The 25,349-nt window shown below is 37.8% G+C and overlaps 1 protein-coding gene across 1 annotated transcript; it reads right to left on the bottom strand.

Moving 5' to 3' along the window:
- Positions 1–124: 124 nt before the first annotated feature.
- LOC121371164 (retinol-binding protein 4-like) lies at positions 125–24,186 on the bottom strand. Its single transcript, XM_041496845.1, has 7 exons — positions 24,001–24,186; positions 23,415–23,548; positions 17,287–17,378; positions 5,620–5,841; positions 3,949–3,966; positions 2,085–2,201; positions 125–653 (listed from the first exon to the last, which is right to left on the bottom strand). Exons 1-7 carry the CDS (start codon positions 24,160–24,162, stop codon positions 568–570), a joined length of 831 nt encoding a protein of 276 aa, XP_041352779.1. The 5' UTR covers positions 24,163–24,186; the 3' UTR covers positions 125–567.
- Positions 24,187–25,349: the final 1,163 nt, after the last annotated feature.

Genomic DNA, 25,349 nt, shown 5'->3' with positions numbered 1-25,349 from the left:
ATTGGTGAGATATGGGACAGGAGTTGTTGTCATAAAATATCTGTTTATCTGCCCAGTACATTACTGTAAATTAAGTTGGACTAGTATCAATGTAACAGCTACAGACAAACATATAACATGTTGGTTCATGTGTCCAGTTAAGTCCTATAATTTAATTTGAATTAGTATCAATGTCCTAGCTACACACATATAAAATGTTGGTTCATCTGGCCAGTAAATGTCTGTAATTTATTATGGACTAGCATCATTGTACCAGCTACTATTGTGCTTGCCCTACTAAAATTAAAGCGACAATTTTTGGGAGACACTAGATTAGTCAAGTAGGCTTCTCGTTATATCTGAAACATGCAGCTTATTGCCTCAAATTTGTTTTCTATGAAAGTCAGGGTTTATTTACAATATGCGTGAAGCAGTTTTAGACGAGTATGTAACTATTGTCGCCTGCAGTATTTGATTTTGTGGTATACACACTATAAATAAATAGAATAAGAAACTACTATATATTTTTGATTACAAATGGCAGTCGTGAATTGTTTTAGATGTAATGTTCTCGCTGTGTCCGTTTTACTACGGAGCGGGGAGACCGACAAGGACAAACACAAGACATAACAGCAGCCATCTTCTCGACACAGCGTCAGTGTTTGCAGCTGAAACTAGAAGTAAAAACAACTTTAGTCAAACTAGAAATAAAAAAATTAAAAACTTTAGTCAAACTAGAAATAAAAAAATAAAAACTTTAGTCAAACTAGAAATAAAAACAACTTTTAGTCAAATTAGAAATAAAAACTATACTCTTCAAAGAAGTAGAGGCACCTGAAATCTTAATGTTAATATCAACTATTAGACCGAACATACGTTTTGACCACAGACATCGTAGTAAAGAACGTTCAGGTCTGTTTATCAACACATTGAAACACATTCCATAGTGTGCACGTGCATCACACAGTTGTCCCGTACACGTGCGTGGGGTGTCATTCTCGATTTTGACAATTTCCAGACAGGTCGATTAATCACTGTTGAAAATTATTTTTGTCAATCTTTTTCATTCTGTTGATCATACAGTTGTTATTGTTTTATTTTTAGTCATTTTTATTGTTTGAATTTGTGATTTACTGATAAAAAAACGTCAACTTTCAAATTTCACTTTTGACCCCAATCGTCCTTTAAGATCTTTGGTGGTCATAAATCCTACTGTAATACCGAACTACCGGTTGTAATGTTTGCCCAATTAATTCACTATTATCATATAACCATTCCCCACAGTTAATATACCTTACAATTTTGGCAATTGTAAATTCTTATTAGAGTTCCCCTACTTTTTTTTTGAAGAGTATAAAAGTAAAAACAACTTTAGTCAGACTAAAAACTGTGTGTGTGTGTGTGTGTGTGTGTGTTTGTATGTATATATGTGTGTGTGTGTGTGTGTGTGTGTGTGTGTTTGTATGTGTGTTTGTATGTATGTGTGTGTGTGTGTGTTTGTATGTATATGTGTATGTGTGTGTGTGTGTGTGTTTGTATGTATATGTGTGTGTGTGTGTTTGTATGTATATGTGTGTATGTGTGTGTGTGTGTGTGTGTGTTTGTATGTATATGTGTGTGTGTGTGTGTGTGTGTGTGTGTGTGTTTGTATGTATGTGTGTGTGTGTGGGGGGGGGGGGTACATATGAATCTATTTAACAGTGTTTTAAACTAATACATCAATTCAAGTGTATTTGCGTATTTGATTAAAAACTAAAACAAATCTAATATTGATATTCGTTGGTGTTCCTTACCCTCGCCTCTCTTCCATAGAAAAAAATAATCTTGATATCGACAACAATACTAGCTTACTTATTTAAGTTGGTTTTACTACACACACTCGCGCATGCATATGTATACAAATATTATTTAATAAATGCGTTATATACTCTTGAGTGTATAGCTTTAATTATGTACTGTTTATAAATGTATATACAATAATACAATGTACAACAATGATTCAAAGCCCCAACATTGACCTTACTTATTTTTCTGGGGTGAAACAATTAAAAACCAACAAAACAACAAAACAACAAAAAACCCAACAAACAACAATACTAGCTTACCAGTACACTCGACTCCATTGCCGCTGTAACCTTTCTTGCACGAGCACGTGAACGATCCAAGTGTGTTAGAACATGTGGCGTTGAGGTGGCAGTTGTCTTTCCCTTGTACACATTCATCTAAAAGGAACGTTGAGAATCAAATATCTATAAAACGATCAAAGAAAGAAAGAAAGAAGTGTTTTATTTAACGACGCACTCAACACATTTTATTTACGGTTATATGGCGTCAGACATATGGTTAAGGACCACACAGATTCTTTTTAGAGGAAACCCGCTGTCGCCACATAGGCTACTCTTTTACGACAGGCAGCAAGGGATCTTTTATTTGCGCTTCCCACAGGCAGCATAGCACAAACCATGGCCTTTGTTGAACCAGTTATGGATCACTGGTCGGTGCAAGTGGTTTACACCTACCCATTGAGCCTTCCGGAGCACTCACTCAGGGTTTGGAGTCGGTATCTGGATTAAAAATGCCATGCCTCGACTGGGATCCGAACCCAGTACCTACCAGCCTGTAGACCGATGGCAGGCCACGACGCCACCGAGGCCGGTATAAAACGATCAAGAAAAGAAAGAAAGAAATGTTTTATTTAACGACGCACTCAACACATTTTATTTACGGTTATATGGCGTCAGACATATGGTTAAGGACCACACAGATTTTGAGAGGAAACCCGCTGTCGCCACATAGGCTACTCTTTTACGACAGGCAGCAAGGGATCTTTTATTTGCGCTTCCCACAGGCAGGATAGCACAAACCATGGCCTTTGTTGAACCAGTTATGGATCACTGGTCGGTGCAAGTGGTTTACACCTACCCATTGAGCCTTCCGGAGCACTCACTCAGGGTTTGGAGTCGGTATCTGGATTAAAAATGCCATGCCTCGACTGGGATCCGAACCCAGTACCTACCAGCCTGTAGACCGATGGCCTGCCACGACGCCACCGAGGCCGGTATAAAACGATCAAATACCAGGGACAAGTTGTTCAAAGTATAGTTTAATTAACCCTGGATTAGTTTCATATTTTCCTTTTAATTATTTTTGCAGCAATACAAAATAAACTTTATTTTTGATTATGTGTGGATACCTTCTATTCTTGTTCTAAACCACGTTTCAACATTACACTTTTAATTATTAATTGCACTGATCCAGAACTTGGTTTTGAAACTTTCTGTTAACCACTGGCTAAGCTAACTTAACATATGAATAACTGGCTAACCCTGGATTAGGGTTAAGCTAACTAACATTTGAATAACTGGCTAACCCTGGATTAGGGTTAAGCTAACTAACATTTGAATAACTGGCCTCAGAAATGTTTATGCAACTAAGTACTGAATATAGTGGCCGGCCAAAACTGACCAAATCTACACAAAATCCTCGCATAATTAATGCAAGAATATCAAAGTTGAATTTTATAGCCACTTCGAAACTAAACTGAAATATCTACGTCACATATACATCAACAGTTGGAAGTTCTTCGCCGTCGAATAAATATGGGTGCAAAACATGTACGTAATAATCTGATATCACACGTTTAATGTCGGTCGCCCTCTCTAATCTACCGAGGAAGATGAGTGAGCTTTGTAATGAGTGGATGTGCGAAAGTACACATGTGAGGCTTAATCCACTACCGTGAGAGAGGGGGGGAGGAGAGAGAGAGAGAGAGAGAGAGAGAGAGAGAGAGAGAGAGAGAGAGAGAGAGAGAGAGAGAGAGAGAGAGAGAGAGAGAGAGAGAGAGAGAGAGAGAGAGAGAGAGAGAGAGAGAGAGAGAGAGAGAGATAGATAGAGATTTAATCCAAAATATTGTGTTTTATGTTTGTTAGACGAATGTCACACTCTAACTATATAAATAAATTCACTTACCTATTTCAGGTGGGCATCCTGAAAATTAATATAATTATTTGTTAATTTATTTGTCAGATTAAATTAGAATTTCGGACAACAAACAATTTACAGTTATAATAATTTCCTTTTAGCATACTGTCAAGTGTATGGAGGAAATCCAAAATATCTACAGCCCACGACCATCATGTCATGAGCAGATAGCTTTTACATGACATAATTATATTATGTAAAAGGGTGTTTTGACGGTCTTTTATTTATAGGTAGATGGTTGCTTTGAACTGTAGATTCGAGTCAGTGTGTATATGATCAATATAATTATCCATAAGATAAGAAACTATTCAAGCACAGCTGTCGTGGGCACAACCTCTGACTTCGTCAGAGAGTTATGTCTAGAACAGGCCATGCCAATGACCACTCATTCATTCCTTTTAAAATATGTCTTCCAAAAATCCCTTGTTTGATATTCGGCATGCATCTTTATTAGTTTCAGACGAAAACCGAACAGAGATGGTTTACAACACGACAAACACGACTGTGATTATAGTAATCTACTACTAGTAATCTACTCATGGTTGAGACAAACACTGTAAACGTAAAGACAACGAACTAAAAATGATAGACCCACCTTGTTCTGAATTTAAATTTTAATATCATCAACCAGAGCCATTTTAGTTTTTAAAATTGAATTTAGATCCCCTCTAAAATATTTTTGGATCCGCTATTGACATGGTACCTACAGTGTCTAATCGTAGTAGGCGTTAGCACACGTCCAGGATAATTCCAGTTATATCTATTCTTATTATTTTATTGCTATGTCATGAATTCGGACAAATATATATATATATATATTTATATATATATATATATATATATATATATATATATATATATATATATATCTGTGTGTGTGTGTGTGTGTGTGTGTGTGTGTATGTATGTATGTATTGGTGTATGAATATCTATATATTGTATGTATGTCGAGGTTGACTGTTGCATACATAGATATTAACGCACTGGCACAGGGGATAAATAAATCATTTCTGGCCTCACAGATTGCTGGGACTCGAACCTGTGGCACCAAATCGCCCGCAAATTGCGAGACTAACCACGATGCGCTCTGAGCTATCGAGGCATCCATAAAAAGGATGCTCTTTCACTCAACCACGTGTATGGGGCCTACAATCTACGCGGTCGATCCCGCTTACGTGCACGTTTAGTTTTGAAAATTGAATTGAGATCCCCTCTAAAATATTTTTGGATATCCGCTATTGACATGGTACCTACAGTCTCTAATCGTAGTAGGCGTTAGCACACGTCCAGGATAATTCCACTTACATCTATTCTTATTATTTTATTTGTACTTTATATAAAAAAAGAAGCAAAAACAGGTCAAATGCTATGTCATGAATTCGGACTCAAAGCATAGTTGAAAATATGGACTCAAATATTCAAATGAAAAACCAGGCTCAAACTTCATGCAACTGGATGGTTACTTGGTATATCTCGTTTTTTGTTTGAGCCTTAACCCAAGATACAAACGTTATATATATATATATATATATATATATATATATATATATATATATATATTATATGTATATGTATATGTATCTATGTGTGTGTGCGCGTGTGTGTGTGTGTGTGTGTGTGTGTGTGTGTACATGTGTATGATATTATTAAATGTCTTACCGTTGTTGTGTTGTGTACTGAGATACAACGACTGGTTTACACAGAGTGTCTCGGATATAACCGTTTCCGCAATGGCCATTTTATCTTGTGATAAGGTTTTCGTCCGACTCCAAATCCACGATCTGGTTCCATTGCATGCCCCGTCACTGGTTACGCTGTAACATCCGTAAACCACTGCGTAACTCGTGTAGTCCGTCTTCACCACCCAGTAAGAATAGCGTTCTGCGATAAGGCAAGGGTGGATGTGGTTGAGGTTTAGCAAGTCAACACAATACCAGGGTTTCTGCCAGAGGGTAACACGGATAGGGTGCCATACCCAGATATTTTTTATACATTTTTTTTTTTAAAGTTAACTTTTTGGTAAAATAATTACTCTTATCATTAATGTATGATTTTCTTAACCCTAACCCTAAACTTAACCCATTTTCTTTCTATTTTCCATACCCCCTGTTGATTGTCGTTGCATTCAATTCCATAGCACCATACCGAAAAATATATTTCTGGCAGAAACACTGAATACCTATTTTGATGATGATGAAAAGGGGCTTTTTAGACATTAGGTCATGGTGTGGTGCAATACGCTATTGTTCTATAAATAAGTACGCGTCAGTGGCTAGGTCAGATCAGGTCACGCTGTAGTAAATACACGCTATCGGCCGAAAACCTGGTCACTGTTGTAGTGTATGCACTTTACTGTTTTTGCCAGCGTACTGGTTTAAATCAACTAATGCAGCGTTTGTTTTTAAGATTATATGTAGTGAAGAGGTAAGGATTATTTGTCAGAGATTTATTATTATTCAAAAGATGGGTCTAATCAGGTCACGCTGGTTCTGGTTTACACTGAACAACTGAATCTCACAGTGGCTGCTCTTGTCTGTTATTCTGTTATATTAATATGACTTTAAAAATAGTTATTTAAAAAGATGTCATGTATACCTCTCTCTAATCATTAGTTTAAATGTGGGTAAATCTGGTATAACTTCAAAAGCGACCACCTGAATCGACTAGAGTGCACCATAACATTGGCTGTGTGTACACCAGTTGGCTAGGCTTAACCAGGTCACACCCGTACAGTCCATGGGAATGAACGATTCCAGTGTGTTAAATGTGGACATTCATTTACCCGTCTGGATAACTATAACAGTCATCGATGTACACTAAAACGGATATCGTCAGAAGCCAACCAACAGGCCAAACGACAGTGCCTACGGCCTCTCGGTAACAATCTCAACAACAACTTCGACCCTAGTGATGTACCAGCTCGGCTAGCAAAGTGTATTTGGTGTGGACACGTTAAATGTATGTTACCTAGCAAACAGTTTTGCGAGGGCTGTTCAACAAAAGGTCGTGAATGTAAACAGTGTCACAGACCATTGGACGAGCGGTTTTATAGTATCCAGGTCAACTAGTGCGACAGCTGTGTACGCCGCCGACAGCGTTACGAAGAAAGAAGAAGCCAGGTCGGCCATGGACGGACAGAAGCATTAGAAGGATCAGTCTCTACAACTACAATGACTCCCAACGAAGGAAATGATGTAGACATTTTACAGTTTTTAAGTGATGAACAGACACGTATCTTTTCCATATTACAAGATTATTTAATGGAGAAAAAATGTATGAAGTGGTTTCTTACACTGAAAATTAAATTCATTAAGTATGACGAAAATAATGACACTATTTTGGCCGAACCAGTACTAAGAAGTACTAATTTTCTGACAACTAATATTTCAGAAATAAATGAACAGATGGCTGAGGCCTTTCAAAAATTATACTCCGCCTCACAAGAATTTCAGGCTGAAGGCAGTGGGTGGGCTATTGACCACATCATGCATATAGAGGTGAATACTACCGAGTATACTCCACTGACTGGGAGTAGCTACATTCCTCTCCATAAAATCCTTGCAGACAAAAAAGCCATACTCAATATGAACAAAGATCAAAAATGTTTTATTTGGTCTATTTTAGCAGCTCTTCACCCAGTGTCGTTCAAGCATCATGCCAACAGGGTAAACAAATATCAACCTTATGAAGCAGAACTAAATTTACATGGAATTGACATGCCAATTCCCTTATCACAACTATCGAAATTCGAAAAACAAAATGACATGTCTATAAATGTCTTTGGGTATGATGACAAAGATGGCACTTTTCCCTTACACATCAGCAGTTGTGTGTTTTCACAAGAAATAGATTTACTACTCTTGAGTCGAGGGGAAAAGAGACATTTCTGTCTCATAAAACATTTCAGTAGGCTAATGGGTGATAGAACAAGACATAAATGTGCAAATTACTACTGTAGACGATGTCTTCATGGTTTTAGCAGAAAAGATTTGTTGGAGAATCACAAACCTTATTGTACTCCCCATGGACTTCAAAAAATCAAGCTGCCTACAGAGGAAAAAAAAAATGGCTTAAATTTAAAAGTGTTCAGAATCAGCATACGGTTCCATTCATAATTTATGCGGACTTAGAGTCAGTCACTCAGAAACTTTCTGGGTGTGTAAATAATCCCCATTCCTCTCACACTACACAATATCAAAAACACGAACCATCTGGCTTTTGTTACAAAGTTCTTAGCTCAGACCCATCATATTACAAACCTGCGGTTGTGTACAGGGGACAAGATGCTATTAATATTTTCATTGATCATCTATTAGAAGAAAGTAGAAATATTGGCGAAATCTTAAAAATCGTGAAGCCAATGAAATTGACAGTGGAGGATGAGAGAACATTTAGAGCGGCTAGTACGTGTCATATTTGTCAAGCCAAGTTAGGATCAGACCGAGTTCGTGATCATGATCATTTGACTGGAGTTTATAGGGGTCCTGCACATAGTAAATGCAATCTACAGTACCAGTTTAGGAGGAACAAGGGAAAACATAGTAATCTTAACGAGTTCTTCATTCCTGTTGTGTTTCACAACCTTAAGGGATATGACAGTCACCTGATCATGAAGCACTTGGATAAATCTGTGGAACAAAAACTTCGCTGTCTTGCCAACAACATGGAAAAATACATATCGTTCTCTGTTGGTAGTTTACGATTCATCGACTCGCTTCAGTTTTTAAATGCATCACTTGAGACATTAGTTACTAACTTGAAAGCTGAAGGCAGTGTTAAATTCACTCAACTCACAAAAGAATTTTTAAATGAGCAGGAAATCAGCTTACTTCTGAGAAAAGGGGTATATCCTTATGACCTTATGGACGATGCATCTAAATTTAACATGTCTCATCTCCCTACTCAAGCTGAGTTTTATAATATTCTCACTGATAGTGATATTTCTGAAGATTATGAACATGCCCATCAGGTGTGGACAACGTTTAATTTGAAATCCATGGGAGAGTACCATGATTTGTACATTAAAACAGACGTTCTTCTCTTGGCAGATGTATTTGAAAATTTTAGGAGCATGCGCTTGGATTATTATCATCTGGATAGTGCTCATTATTTTACTTTACCCGGTGTAGGATGGGATGCCGTGCTCAAGATGGGAGGTGACACGTGAATGTGGAGCTTATCAATTCCAAGAAACGTTTAAAGAAACTCTGCGCTAAACTACATTTGAAGGGTTTAAAATCTTCAACCCCGATTTGGCTGCAGTTCACCTCAAGAAAGCCACTATCTTTCTCAACCAACCTATCTATGCCGGCTTTTCAATTCTAGACATGTCTAAAATTGTTATGTATGAATTTCACTATGATTTTATGAAAGCAAAGTATGAAAATAAAGTTCAGCTTTTGTTCACAGACGCAGACACAGATTCACTGTGTTATGAGATAGAAACAGAAGATGTCTATTCTGATTTTCATAAACATGCCGACTTGTTTGACACAAGCAACTACATGCCCTCTCATCCTCTATTCTCTATTCTCAATGTCAAAGTTTTAGGTAAAATGAAGGACGAGCTCGCGGGATCTGTCATGGAAGAGTTTGTAGGTCTTAGACCGAAAATGTATTCAGTCTTGTATGAGGGGAAAGAGAAAAAACCAGCTAAAGGTGTTAGCAAAACTGTGATCAAAAAGAGTCTGAGGCACAACTTGTATAAGAAATGTCTGTTTGAACATTCCCAACTGAGACATAACATGAATAATATTCAGAGTGTCAATCATCAGCTGTACAGTGTAGCCACCAACAAGATAAGTTTATCTCCATACAATGACAAACGTTATGTCCTTGAAGATGGAATTCATACTCTAGCTCATGGACACTACCGTACTAGGCATATAATTCAAAATTAGGTTATAAACCTCCTGTAAATACTATTGGTATTGTATATAAGAACCACTTTATACCTTATAATGTTTTTTCATGTATATACATGTTAACTGGGGGTTTTAATATTGTCTATTCTTAATAAAACAGATTTTGTACAAAATGTTTGATCTTGTAATAAACTTAACTTCTTCAATGCCTTTTTTTGTTGTTGTTGTTTGTTTTATTTACCTTTAATAAATTAATATATAACAAGAGAAATGCTTGAGTATTACAATTTTATTTCTTAAACATGCTAATAGTATGATGCTTGTCAAGGATAGAGAGAAATTCCCGACAGTATCTTACATATGAATATACACAAAACTATTTATTCAGTGTCTGTATCATCATCACTTTTTTCATCTTGCTCACTATCTAAATCCTCAATCTCGGAAATATCCATATGCGATAGTATGTCTTTTACAATGGGTTTCATCCACACTTTTTATCTTAGTTGAGAGTATCTCTGGGTCTGTATCTGGATTCACCATCTGTGCTTTGTGCAAAATGAGTCTGACTTTCCTTTTTCTTCATATTCTTTTTTCTTATTCATAATCTCATCCTGACACATCTCCATTGTACGTTTCCACAGACTTTGTATTCCTTTCACCTCACGTTCTTTAATTTCTTCACTGGTTACATCACCTTTGTTAGGTTCTTCATCCAGTTTTGCTCGTTTTCTTAAAGGTTCGCCCCCATTTTCGGGACACCAAGTTCTGACGTGTCGTTGGAGGTCATGATTATTTTCAAACATAAGACCACACTCATCGCACGAAGGCATGTTAATATTAATGACTACAGAATCACTATCATCAATTTCCTTACAACCGTTTAAAGTAACCTCCTTGTCGTGTGTGATCTTCTCTGGCTGGGTCATAACATTCAACTGACGTGATTCCTGAATTGATGGTTCTTTTATAGCTTGTTGAGAAACACTGTCATTAGTATCTAAAACATTGGGTTTCAATCTCTTCTTCTCGGCGGTTGAAGGTCGTAAATCAATAGTCAGATTTCGATAAGGTCTTTGAACAGCTGCCTCATAGACTGACATAAAACGGACAGCATTGTTGGGATAAATTCTCCTCGCAAACAAGTTCACCTGTTGTCTATCTACAGGCGAATTAAACAGAGTCACGTAATGAGAGTTCAGAGCAATGTCACGTGCCTCTTGGAAACAGGTTTTGTAACAGTAGAAAATTAATGACATTCTTGTGATGTGAGGTTCTTGTAAACAGTTGAGAGATACGTTTGTCATCCTTGGCCTCGGTCATGTGATCTTCCAGAACTAATACATTGTTGTTGTGTGCATCAAAGACATTGTCGTCTTGAAGGTTGTAAGGAATACCTCTCACAAACTGGACTTCGGGCATGGTCTCGCGAATAGCACCATAAAGGGGTTGCCACTCGTTGTTGCACCATATTATGTTGTTAGGTACTGGCTTGATGAATCCTTTCCAAAGTACATGGTACATAAACATCGTCTTCCCACGGCCACTAGGGCCCACAAAAACGACATTGGAAGGTATAGTAAAGTAAAACTGTTCTTCATATGGTACCTGCTGTACTTGCATTCCTGGTGGTGGTGGTGGTGGTGGTGGTGGTGGTGGTGGTGGTGGTGGTGTAGTGGTGGTGGTGGTGGATGACTAGTCAGCATGGCATCCCTCCTCGAAAACATTTTCTCACAATCTGAACACGATGTGAACCCCATGATGTTTGACTTCAAACTGAATTCGATCGAAGTAGTTAGTGTTATTTATATATGTTGGATATCTGTTTCTGGAATCCAACTGTTGAACTTTTTAGGATAGCCCATCCACTTGACAAACACCTTCCAAATGCTATCATTTGTTTTGAAAACTTGTTGTAACTCATTTTCATAGAAAGTACCTTGAATGGAATCGCCTGCGTAATCTTCCAACTGGTAGATGGGAAACCCATCTCTATAGTATCTCCTCTTAATGATAAATATTTCTTCAGTCCACTTTGTTTTGACTTTGTTTTCAAAGGATCAATGTACTGTTCTTTCCACACAGTAGCTTCATTTCCCTCATCTATATCTGAAGGGGATCGTTGGTTTAATGACCTGTGTGGTCTATGATTATAACCATCTACTACATCTTGGAGAATATCCAGGTAATGATAAGTCTGTTTGTAAGTAAAATATCTGTACATAGCAACTTTAAGAGTTCGTATGACTCGCTCAGCATAGGAAGCTTTGGTTTCATTTTGAGTGACGTAGTATGTTATACCTTTGCTTTTCAAATAAGATTTCACGTTATTGTTATTGAATTCACGCCCTTTATCAGATCTTATGATCTCAGGTAGAGGTGCAGTGGAAAATATGTTTTTCAGTCCTGTAATCACAGATTCGGGTGTTTTGTTTTTTAATGGTTCAACCCACAGGTATTCTGTAAATACATTGACAGCGATCAACAGGAGTAGTACCAAGGCCTGTTGAGAGTCATGACCTACTTTCCGTGACCTTGACCTTGATGACGTCACGGCCTTGTCAATTTTGTGTTGTATCCTTCTGTTATTTATAAATAGCATGACTTTGTTACACGTATGTCAGTTGAGAACCATGTCTCGGTGGGAAAGGTGCCTAGAGTCTATTTACTACGATGTAAAACATCCTGGGAGTTATGCAGGTCCTAGTAAACTGTATCAAGCTGTTAAAGCAGAGGGTAAATTTTAAATTCCTCTGACACATATTAACTGATGGTTGAAAGGTCAAGAGACCTATACCATGACACATCAAGTGAGGCGAAAGTTTCCACGTAATACCTATGTTGTGGAAGGGTTAGACAGTCACTGGCAATCCGATCTAATGGATATGGTCAGTTTGGCTAAATACAATGACGGGGTGACATACCTCATGATGATCATTGACCTGTTCTCCAGGTACTCAAGTCGAAAACGGGAAACGACGTGGTAGATGCTTTGACAGAATTCTGGAAATGAGAGTCCAGAAAACCCAAACTGTTTCAGTCCGATTCAGGGTCAGAATACAAGAACCATAAGGTCAAAGCATTGCTGAAATCATATGGCATAACGCAGCTGTTTGCTCTAAATGAAACCAAAGCAACTTATGCCGAACGGGTCATTAAAACCATCAAAATGCGTCTCTATCGCTACATGTTAAAAAAACTTTACTTACAAGTACACGGATGTTCTAGAGAAAGCCGTCTATAGCTATAACCACACCAAGCATCGAATGTTAGGTCAAACACCAGCCAGTGTCAACCAAACGAACGAAGAAGAGGTCCGTCTGTCTCAGTACCTGATCAAACCTAAAAAGGCAATCTACAAAAAGAAGTTTACATTTAACATAGGTGATAAAGTAAGAGTCAGTCATCTTCGGGGCACCTTTGATCAGGAATACCAAGAGAAATGGTCTGGCGAAATATTTACCATTGAGAAAAGGTACTGGTCTCAAGGTAAAGACTTGTACAAATTAAAGGACTGGGGTGGTGATGCCATCGAATGGACATTCTATGCAGCTGTACTTCAAAAGGTGACTGAGAATCCTGATCAACTGTACCGTATCCAAGACATTGTGAAAAGGAGAACTCGTAACAAACAGAAAGAAGTGTTGGTCAAATGGCTTCACTGGCCTAAGAAGTACAATTCGTTGATTCAAGAAGCAGACGTTGTTCGATATCAGACAGTATAAAAGACCTCAGCACATGTTTGACTTTTCATTATCATGGAAGAAATTGTAGAGACACAAGAAGTCATTCGGGTGATACCTGGACATTTTTTGGTAAACGTGTGGCCAAATTGGAAACGGTATTTTTCTCTCAAATCATCATCATATACGTGGTGGTGATTACGTGTATCATCAACTTATCTCTCGATCGAGGTAATTCTAACTTGTGGACAGCACTACTCAGCAGTAGCTTGGGGTATTTGCTGCCAAATCCCAAGATCAAAACAAATAAGCACCATGGATAAGTACATTACCATTTGAAGTACAGACAGCACGTCTTACTTTCCTGACAACACACACTGGTCTTTTAGAGTCAATCTATATGACAGACTACATCTCGGAAAAAAGTGGGTGGTAGCAGCCACCGAAATCACCATTCAGAACTGGGAAGTTTCGAGAAAATCAGACTGTCGTGACATTTACGTGTGTTCCAACATCTGCTACAGCTCACACGTTGGAGAAAGAAAGGAGCCCTTGCTGAGACGCATCTGTTTGATATGGAATAAAAAGGAAAAATCTTTTGTGTTTCCAAACTATCATTACGTACCCCTGAGACTGGAAGATGTGCAGATCGTGTACATCTATATACAGGATGCAGATGGCAATCCAGCTTCATTTATCACAGGACCAGTGACGGTGACACTGCAGGTAAAGCCGCAGCCTTTTTGGTTTTGAAACATGGCTGAATATGTTCTAAAACATTACAATTATTTAAAACTGATGACGAATATTCACGATTACCATATGACTCTAGGATTACTGAATGATATGAATGAAGAACAAATGTTGGCCTTGGTGGAGATCGTTCAAGGGTTGCTGGACGGATGTATTCACGTCGGAGCAGGACAGAAACGTCAATTTTTACAGTCTAACAATGAATATCTGAACATGATGAAAATGCTCGTATCACCTGCTGTGATGAATAGAACTGGAAAACGTATATTGAAACAAAACACCCCTTTGTTAGCCTTCATTTTGGACGACAGTCACCTGGATCAGATGAAAGCAAAAACCGTATGGTCAGTGGTCACGTATAGCTGGAGATATGCAGGAATAAGGTACGATACAAGCGATTTTGTGATAAGGTTGCTAAGAGTACATCTTATGTGGAACCACGGAATCTACCACCAACCTCAGCAGCTGTCAGGTTCCATAGTTTACGTGTATACTATCAGATGATGGAGTGGAAAGGGACAGCTACTGACATGAAGCCAGAAGATTGGGGATGGCACGTGTTAGATGGACGATATCTACCAATTCAGACTGACCAGCCTGCAGGGCCATCAGAACTACTGGATATCATCTGCTGCAGTTGTAAAGAAGACTGTAGTACAAGAAAGTGCACTTGCCGAAAATATGATCTGCCTTGCACTGCTGTGTGCAGAGTATGCCGTGGTACATGCTGTACCAACTCGCAGAAACCAGATTTCACTGATGAACTCGATGAACTTGACATGGCTTTTGAGTAGGACAATGTTACACCTAGGCAACATTGGTGAACTATAGCATTAGCACATGTACAACATGGAAGGTCAGATAATACATGTAGCCTCTAGAAACTGCCGGAATCATCCAATGATGTCATCCAATCATATTCAAATGTCCTTCAAATGCATCAGTGTGATAAATAACCCCGCCCTAGAACTTTAAATCACTCAAATATGTCGCCCGAGAGCAAATATGGCAAAATACGTGAATTTGTCAGCCATCTCGGATTTATGCAAATGAACTTTTCATCCAATCAAAATCACTGGACGCGAACTCGTTCGCAGTTGGCTACTTCACACATGTAAACAAAGCTTGTCATTTAAACCACTTATACATATATGCGAGCGGCGAAGTGCGTTCTTTGGGTATGTTAAAATAGTTTAATAATCTTGTGAATGCGCTAGCGCGGGAGACATAGTGGGACGAGAATTCTATTTTACACCTATTTAAATCATTTCTTATTTTACGTCTTTAAGAATGTAACTTCTAGTTCCTAAGAGTATTGCCACCAACAATAAAATAGGATACCACCGCTTCCCGGATGTAAGCAGTTATAACCATTCAACATTCAGTGCGCTAAAATTAAACACACTACCTCGCGTCGGGCCGAGTCCTTAGAAGTGGTTTTGTTTAACGGCACCACTAGAGCACCTTGATTTATGAATCATCAGCTATTGGATGTCAAACATACTTTTGACAGTTTTAGAGAGGAAACCCTCCACACTTTCCCATTAGTAGCAAGGGATCCTACACTTCCCACAGACAGGATAGCACGGGCGTTGCTAAGTACGACGGATCGGGGTCGGGCTAAATAGGTCAGGACTAGACTAAGTAGGTTAGGGGCCGGTCTAAGTAGGTCAGGGCCGGGTCAGTAAGGACAAGGTCACGTGACAAGGCCGTGACGTCATCAAGGTCAAGGTCACGAAAAATAGGTCATGACTCTCAACAGGCCTTGGTACTACTAACAGGAATTTCACACTATTATTATCCGAAGAAAGATTAGACACATCAGCTAAGTCAACATCCCATCGGGAATTCAATCCAGTCGCCACGAGTCTGTTTCTTTTGAATTTGTAGCGCAACGATCGCTGAAGCGAGTAAGCGTCTTGGGAAGCTAGCCACTGCTTGATATGGTCAAAGCTAATGTCAAATTTACCTTTCTTTTTCACAATGCGATACAGTTTATTTACTCCCGAAAAGGAAGCTGGATGTTTTGAATTATAATAAATCTCTGACAAATACTCCTTCCACCTTTCAGTGGGCATGGTTTTGGATTAAATGAAATAAAAACGAAGGCTTGATCATATTTATATTAGATACACTTAATAGCTTACAATACGTTTTGCTTATGTCTACGGATGACCTTGCAAACACTTCACAACAGTGATATCCATCTCACATGTGGACTTTCCGTTTGTGGCACAGTTGACTAAAGAGGTACGTTGGCCTTATTATAAGCCAAACCAATGACAATACTGTGATACAAAAAAAAAACAAATGCAAGAACCCGTGACCTCGATTCAGCCGGTACATAGTTTACAATACATTTTGTTTACACACCTGCCTGCACGCGACCAAGCTGTACGTACCAGACGTCAGCTTAGAAATGTGACCCTGTTTCCCCATATAATGTTTGCATTACAACTTCATTTGCACAGATCGCTCAGTATATCTCACTCATTATTATCTTGGCAATGTAACACCAAAGCGTTATTATTTGTTAAACAAACGCTGTATTAGTTGATTTAAACCAGTACGCTGGCAAAAACAGTAAAGTGCATACACTACAACAGTGACCTGGTTTTACTACAGCGTGACCTGATCTGACCCAGCCACTGACGCGTACTTATTTATAGAACAATAGCGTATTGCACCACACCATGACCTAATGTCTAAAAATAGACGGCGCCTGGCGCCTTCGGCGTTCAAGCCCCCTTTCATCATTTAAAATAAATACTGTAATGAAATTTTTTAAATAGTGGCAATTCACAAAAAAAAAATAAAAACATTCTATATGTTCTGTAATCCATATAACTATTTGACTTATCCTTTTTGCTTACAAGATGAAAGGATAGAATAGCATCGCTTTAAGAATGTCCTAGAGTGGTTCGTTTTTGTCTGAATGATTTTAAAGGGCTACGTGTACCTCTCTCCAACCCCCGATGACCCGTATGAGAGACGCATTTTTATTTTGTAATGATATATGAACGTACCTTTGACCGTAGCAAACACCATTTTTGCATCATCGTCTGTCTCCATCAAACGTGCTGTGTTATAAAAACACTTGTTAATATTAGCTGGATCTCTACAAACAAAGAAATAAACTATTTTATCATATAATATAATTTTTTCAGTGCAATCAAAGTATGTGATGTTTTCCCAAGGCACTTGACACAGATTAGTATACATGAATACAATTCAAAATTATATCGGTAAATTTGATATATTTCCACAATATTTTGCTCATACTCTCGTCATACATGACACATTTATTGCCACTTAACGTGTATTTACATATATCAAAAATTTAGATCCCTACTATATAACGTTCTCTAACATAATCAAAATATCTATGGAAATAAAGGTAAAGTTTGTTTTGTATAACCACACCACTAGAGCACATTGATTTTTTAATCATCGGCTATTATATGTCGTACATTTCGTATTTTGACAGAGTCTCAGAGAGCAAACCCGCTACATTTTTCCATTAGTAGCAAGGAATCTTTTATATGCACCATCCCAAAGACAGGATAGCACATACCACGTCCTTTGATACACTAGACGTGGTGCACTGGCTGGAACGAGAAATAGCCCAATTGGTTCATCGCCAGTAATGATCCCAGACCGACAGCGCACCATGCAGGCGCTTTACTAATGAACTGCATCCCGCCCCTATGGAATTAAAATAAAGATTTAATGCATGCATTTGTTATGAACTGAAGGGTTCAGAGATGGAAGTTGACGGAGACAAACTGGGATCAATTTCCGCATCTATGCAGCACTCGACTGCAACAAACTGCCATGACTGGTGCCGATCATCCCATGTCTTTGTTCACCTCCATCTTGAAAGATATTGCAGAGGAAACTATTCCTAAGACTTCGGCAGTACCGAAGCGTTTCAATAAACCATGGTTCAATGAGACATGCAAAGATGCAATCAAAGAGCGAAACAGGACTCTCGAGAGGTTCAAACGCGAACTTACCGGGCATGAATGAATGAATGAATGTTTGTTTAACGACACCCCAGCACAAAAATACATATCGGCTATTGGGTGTCACAAATGGTAAGTATATGAACATATTATTTATATATATTTATGTAAAACCACAGTGTAAGGAACTGGGAGTATAATACAATATATAAAATCAAGTTAAGTATATCTTAAAATTTTGTATAGAAGTCAAAGTGTTTTAAAAACTTTACAATTAACATTGGATGGAATTTAAACGATTCCAAAACATTTCTGTTACCAAATATATCATTTCTCGTCGGCTTGAGATGATCACACTCCACCAAAATGTGGCGCACAGTCAGTGTACACACTGAAGGGGAGGGTCCTTCTTTAAAGGAACATTCCCGAGTTTGCTGCATTGTAAGATGTTTCCGACTAATAAAATATTTCTACGATTAAACTTACATATTAAATATATTTTCTGGTTTAGAATATCAGTGTCTGCATATTCAATGTGTTTCTGGTCATCTTAATATTTGTAAGAAGCCCAAACTGGATTTTGTCTTCAAACAATTTCGTACGTGAAATTTAACCTAGTACAAATATTAGAACGATCAGAAACACGTTTAATATACAGCCACTAATATTTTATGTAGAAAAATATATTTGATATGTTTTACAATCGTTAAAAAGTTTCTGTTAGTCGATAACATCTTAAAACGTGCAGCAAACTCAGGAATGTCCCTTTAGGCAGTTTTTATCAGTATCCAACATTGATTTAAAAGACATTTTGGAAACGCCATCATATTTTATTTTGCCACCTTGGTGTATCAAACCACCAAAAATTGTATTCGATCTTGTGCATCTAAAAAAGGATCGCATTGATGCAGTTATTTATAAACAACATTTCATGGAAATCCAAGAGAGGTATTGTGATTACATTCCTGTTTACACAGACGGATCACGGGGTAGAAATTGTGTGGTTTGTGCTACAGTTTTCCCATCAGACGCAATAATTTCCATGAGATTGCCCGATTCAGCATCGATCTTTACTGCTGAAACCTGGGCAATTATTAAAGCCCTGGAACAGATTAAGGATTCATGTGCATTCAAATATATTATTTTCACAAGCTCACTTTCGTGTCTCCATGCTTTACAGTACATGAAATTGGAGCACCCGTTAGTTGGAATGGTGATACCGTCTGTCCTGCTAATTGATGGATATGTGCTCTATAGTTGTTTTTTAATCACCTTTCCACATGTCGCCTTCTTTAAAAATAATGAAATGTAATTGAACAGCACTAATTTAACAGTTTAAAATGCATTCTTTCACAAGTTTGTCTTCTCATTTCGTGTAATAACTACTCCATGCAGAGTATTGTCCTAACAGATTAATCTACCACGGCCAAGCTTAGATTACCCAGATGCAATTGAATGCGTTCCACAGTCACAGTTTCTTAAAGCCGCACACCCTAGTTCCATCCAGCGAAAATAAATTATAATTTGGTTAATCTACAAACCTGTAACACACTTAGATCACGTTTTTATCAAATGGAGTGAAAAAGCAGGTTTTATATCGATAAATACCATGGGAATCCCCATGTCGCAATTGCTTGAAATAATTTTGAAAGTTAGTATTCTGATGTCACCGGTAGATGTCGCTCGAAGCACAACAATACCTACGTCACGACAAATTTCACAGAGTGCGCACAGACTTGGGGTGCGTTCTTTTCACCTCTCCTGGACATATTCCAACTGTTCTGTGCTGGCTGTATCCCCTCTCCAGATATCGTAAGACGTAGCAAAATTATTGGTTTTAAGGATTTGTAACGTTTTGTATTGAGACACTTACTTGTCTGAACTTTATTGTTACTGAAAATGTTCATGAACTGTGAAGAAAAATCTCACAAATGAACAACAACAAATCGGATGTTGAATGCGCGAACCGTGCACGAGAAAACAAACCGAACCAAAATGATAACGGTCACGTGGTATACCAACGTCTGTGACATTGAAATGGAAATATCCCGTCTAAAAATAGATTAGACCTTGTCTGCTCAACGTTTTTTTCTCAAACGTGCGCCTGTTTTTAAGAAATACGAAAAATGCATTTTGTGATATTAAAAACCCCAGGATTACCAGGATTACCAAAAAACACTTCAGGTGAATGGAAATGTATATTCTAAATAATAAACGGTAAGTAAAGTGCAATTTTATTTGTGAAAAAAAATGGGTTTAATAGCGAAAAACAACGCCGTAATGGTTAACAACTAGCCGTAACTAGGGTGTGTCCCTTTAATTGATACACTGTGGAGTTGTCAGACTGAATGGGCACTAGTATCCGTGAAGGTGTGAAAATTGCTTATCTGCTGCACCTTGTCACTGTTGTTTAACATAAAAAAAACTGTTTATAGAATTTACAGTGGTCGCTTAAAGGGACATTCCTGAGTTTGCTACAATTTTTAAGATGCTATCGACTAACAGACTTGTTAAAGGGACATCCTGAGTTTGCTGCATTGTAAGATGTTTCCGACTAGTAAAATATTTCTACGATTAAACTTATATATTAAATAATTTTCTGGTTTAGAATATCAGTGTCTGTATATTCAATGTGTTTCTGGTCGTCTTAATATTTGAAAGAAGCCCAAACTGGATTTTGTCTTCAAATAATTTCGTACTTACGAAAAAACTATATTTTAGGAAATAAAATGAAATTTAACCTAGTACAAATATTACAACGATCAGAAACACGTTTAATATACAGCCACTAATATTTTATGCAGAAAAATATATTTAATATGTAATTACAATCGTTAAAAAGTGTCTGTTAGTCGATAACATATTAAAAATTGCAGCAAACTCAGGAATGTCCCTTTAAATTCCATCCAGAATTAATTGTAAAGTTTTTAAAACATTTTGACTTCTATACAAAGTTTTAAGGTTTACTTACCTCGATTTTATATATTGTATTATACTTTTCCCCACAGCTCCTTACACTGCGGTTTTACATAAATATATATATAAATAATATTTTCATATAGCCTACTTACCATTTGTGACACCCAATGGCCGATGTGTATTTTTGTGCTGGGGTGTCGTTAAACATTCATTCATTCATTGTTATTTTCTCATCTCTATCTTCATGAGAACAACATTGTGAAAGACGATTTGTAACTCAAAATACAATTGTTTTATTTCGTCGTCTCACTATCATGTTCAATGTTGTCACGGGGATCCTATAATACCCGTAACTGAATAAAACACTATTATCCAAATATCTCTCCTAACTGTATATCTATTTGATCTCTCTGTATCGGGCAGTCTAATACCCGAGTGGCTCGGCTCTAGGTATATCAGAGATAAGATCTATATATAAATATATATATGTAGCATGTTTAGTTCACTAGAAAACACAACAAAACACAATACACTTTGGAATCTGTATTAACTCTAACGCTGACAAATGTACTTGCCGCAGTAGTTAATTAACAACAACAATATAATAACAACCCAGAGCTAATCACTTAATTATTTAATCACTAGGTGTCTAGTTTACACAATATTCTAATCACTTCACCGTGATACAACACACACACGTGTGATAATTGAGAAACGCTTCCAGGGGAACTTAATTAATAAAGGAATTACAACTCTATTCCTATCTGGTTAATTTTTAATTAACCTTTAAATACTCAGTCAGTAACCTTGTAATACAGAATTAATACTGGTACATATCACAATAAAGACAATAACCTACAGTTTACCTAGGTCCTCTAGGATGACCGGCTAAGCTTTATCTTACCAAATACTCGTATAAATATATTAGAACAGTGAAGCCTACAATTTACTTCGTCAGATTACCGGAGACCTGTCTAAAGAATATTAGTATAATACAGTACTAAAATATTTAAAGTCACATCAATCACATCAAGGTTATACAACAGAGCAGAAAAATATATGTACCAGTCCAGTCGGATAAACGTTCCCCGGGAGCCTTCCAATGTTTCTCCTCGATATATCTAAAATCCTAGCTATTTATTTTAAAAATCCCAGACTAGTCCAAAGACAGCGAATATCGCCTGGGGACACAACGCGGTACCTCACCTATCATGTGATAGTTCCACAACTCCCAGAGACGGTATATTTTCTTAGATGGCCAGACTTACTGTCACCAGTTCTCTAGAAATACCCCGGTCGTAAACCGCACTACCGGAGGTACTACGTAACTACTGGCCACATGGCCTCCACAGCTGGTCTAAGTGCATATTGGGACGCAGCCCTACCACCGTCGCGCGGGGGTATTACGTAACCAAGCTCCACACGGCCCTCTAAAACAATTAACATCGCCACAGGCGAAAAGATAAGAGCATGTTCCGTCACAAATGTAATAGTTGATAGAAAATTAAATCGTTTCATTATCGATTAAAGGCATATTGTCACAGACCACTGACCTATATAATGGTCTAACAAAGTATTACCTGAACAAAAATAATTCGATTTGTCCCTAAATGTACTTTATTCAACCATGTTCATAAATACCATACTCCATTTATTAATGACATTTTGTAAAAATAATTGGATTATGGCAATGGTCCATAATTCAAAAACTAAAATTGCCAAGAGGGTTGACATGGATTTCACTCCATCATGGTTCATTTGAGGTGATACAATAGCTAGATTTGGTTTCTAACAATTAATGTAATTTTTAGTTATTATCCATTTTTAGAGAAATAAGGTCCTTAAATCCGTGATAGTATGCTTTTAAATGACGTTTTAATCGATTTTAATAAATGGCCTTGTATAATTTTATAATATACATTTAGATATACAGTTTTATGTTCTCTCTCTCTCTCTCTCTCTCTCTCTCTCTCTCTCTCTCTCTCTCTCTCTGTCTGTCTGTCTGTCTCTCTCTCTCTCTCTCTCTCTCTCTCTTCTCTCTCTCTCTCTCTCTCTGTCTGTCTGTCTGTCTGTCTCTCTCTCTCTCTCTCTCTCTCTCTCTCTCTCTCTCTCTCTCTCTCTCTCTCTCTCTCTCTCTGTACATGTGTGTGTGTGTGTGTGTGCGTGTGTTTGTGTGCGTGTGTGTGTGTGTGTGTGTTCCATAGTCCATAGATATTTTATTTATGTTATAGAATGTTTGGGTTACGTTATCTCATATATAGGTGTCATACCTCCCTGCAATGTCAACAGTAACGTTCTCGCCACGACCAGCATACGTGTAGATGTGTCGGTAGTCTTGGTAAAGCTGATTTGGTGGAATGTAAACAGTTGCCAACCACTTCATCTCATACCATGTTCCGGCATACTGAAGAAAACAACATGATCAAGTATGTCATGTGAACTGAACATTTGTGTATACAACAGTCACTCGTCCATAACGGCCACCATAAATCTGTATCCCCCCTGGCTAGGGGCCAGACTCTTAATACATAACTGCAGTATGCACTTTCGCTCAGAACAAAATAAGTAGGACTGTTGTAAAAAAGAAAAGGAACGGTGTAGCCTATATGTTTTTCACCAGCTGGACAAAAAAAGCACATGCTTGCAAACTAAAAAGGGCAGCTTTTCATGTTGTTACATGTGGCAACTCCCCCTTGCAACCAAGCTAGCTATGACCCTGGATTTAAATAAAGTTTTTAACTCAGAAACGCCCCCCCCCCCCCCCCCCCCCCCCCCCCCAAAAAACACACAAAAAAAAACCCCAACAACTTCTTTTCTTCTTTTCTTTTTTTGAGTATATAAAGTTTGTCAACTCACTTTCTGGAGATCGAAATCAGGTTGTACGGTGATGTTGTGCACGTTACAATCCTTGCTATTGACATTTTGAATCATTGACGTAACACAGATAAAGAAATAAAACACAAACTTCGACCTGAACATATCTTCGCCCGCCATACCGCTGTGAACGATGACCCACATACTAGCCAGTAGCCAGGGAAGCAACAGCTAGGTATCTTCTTTAATATATGTCGGGTAAGGGCTAGAGCTCAAAGGCGTACGGGCTCCCATTTCAGTATGGGTGCACGCTGGCTTTTGCCCAAATCAGTATAACAATAGTTATTCATATTAACATTACTACCAAACAGACTAGGTTGAAACAGCCACATAGGGTTCTACATGGATTACAACTAATTGTGGGGGAAGAATGAAGTAATGGAAATACATGCTAAAAGGTCTCCGGTTAGCACATTTTGACCGAATTTGAGGTTTTGCCCCTATCCCACTGTCACGTACGCTTATGATAGAGCTTAGTGTTAAAATATGTCACTTTACACATTTTCAGACGACTAAAGGGGCGTTAGGTACTGTCTAAAATACACACACGTGTAGTTTCTTAAATCTGATGTGACATACCTTTAGGTTGATTATTCTGAAGAGTTGAATACTAAAACATTAATCTTGCATCTTTCAAATTAAGGGGCGGTACGTAGCCCAGTGGTAAAGCGCTCGCCCGATGCACTGATAGACAGGCTAGGAGACACGAGAGCTAAATGAGATGTTACAAACTACTTCAGTTAAATCCTAATCCAACAAGGGGGCTAATGCGCGGTCGGTCTGGGACCCATCGGACTATGTCTCGTTCCAGGCAGTGAACCACGTGCTATCCTGTCTGTGGGGTGGTGCATATAAACGATCTTTTGCTACTAATGGAAAAATGTAGTTTCCTCTCTAAGACTATATGTAAGTATTACCAAAATGTTTTATATCCAATAGCCGATGAATAATAAATCATTTGATCTAGTGGTGTCGTTAAACAAAACCAATGTTCATTTTCTTTTATGAGGGCAAATATAATTAGTAGAGAGAAATATATTTGATTCTGTTTATAATTACTATGGAATGTGTTTTAAAAAACAACAATAATAATAATAATATATTATAATCAAATAGACATGGCTGAGTTTATAATTACGATGAAATGTTTTTTAAAAACAACTAATAAACTAAATAATTTGTTTCTTGTTGTTTAAGCCACACTCCTATATGTGTAACACATTTAAAAGGACATTCCTGAGTTTGCTGCAATTTTTAAGATGTTATCGACAAACAGAGACATTTTGACGATTGTAATTACATGTATACATACATATATATATATATACATA

The sequence above is a fragment of the Gigantopelta aegis genome, chromosome 4 (assembly GCF_016097555.1).
Source record: "Gigantopelta aegis isolate Gae_Host chromosome 4, Gae_host_genome, whole genome shotgun sequence".
Taxonomy (NCBI): Eukaryota; Metazoa; Mollusca; class Gastropoda; order Neomphalida; family Peltospiridae; genus Gigantopelta; species Gigantopelta aegis.
Note: the sequence above shows the minus strand (reverse complement) of the source record. Positions and strands in the feature narration are given on the sequence as shown.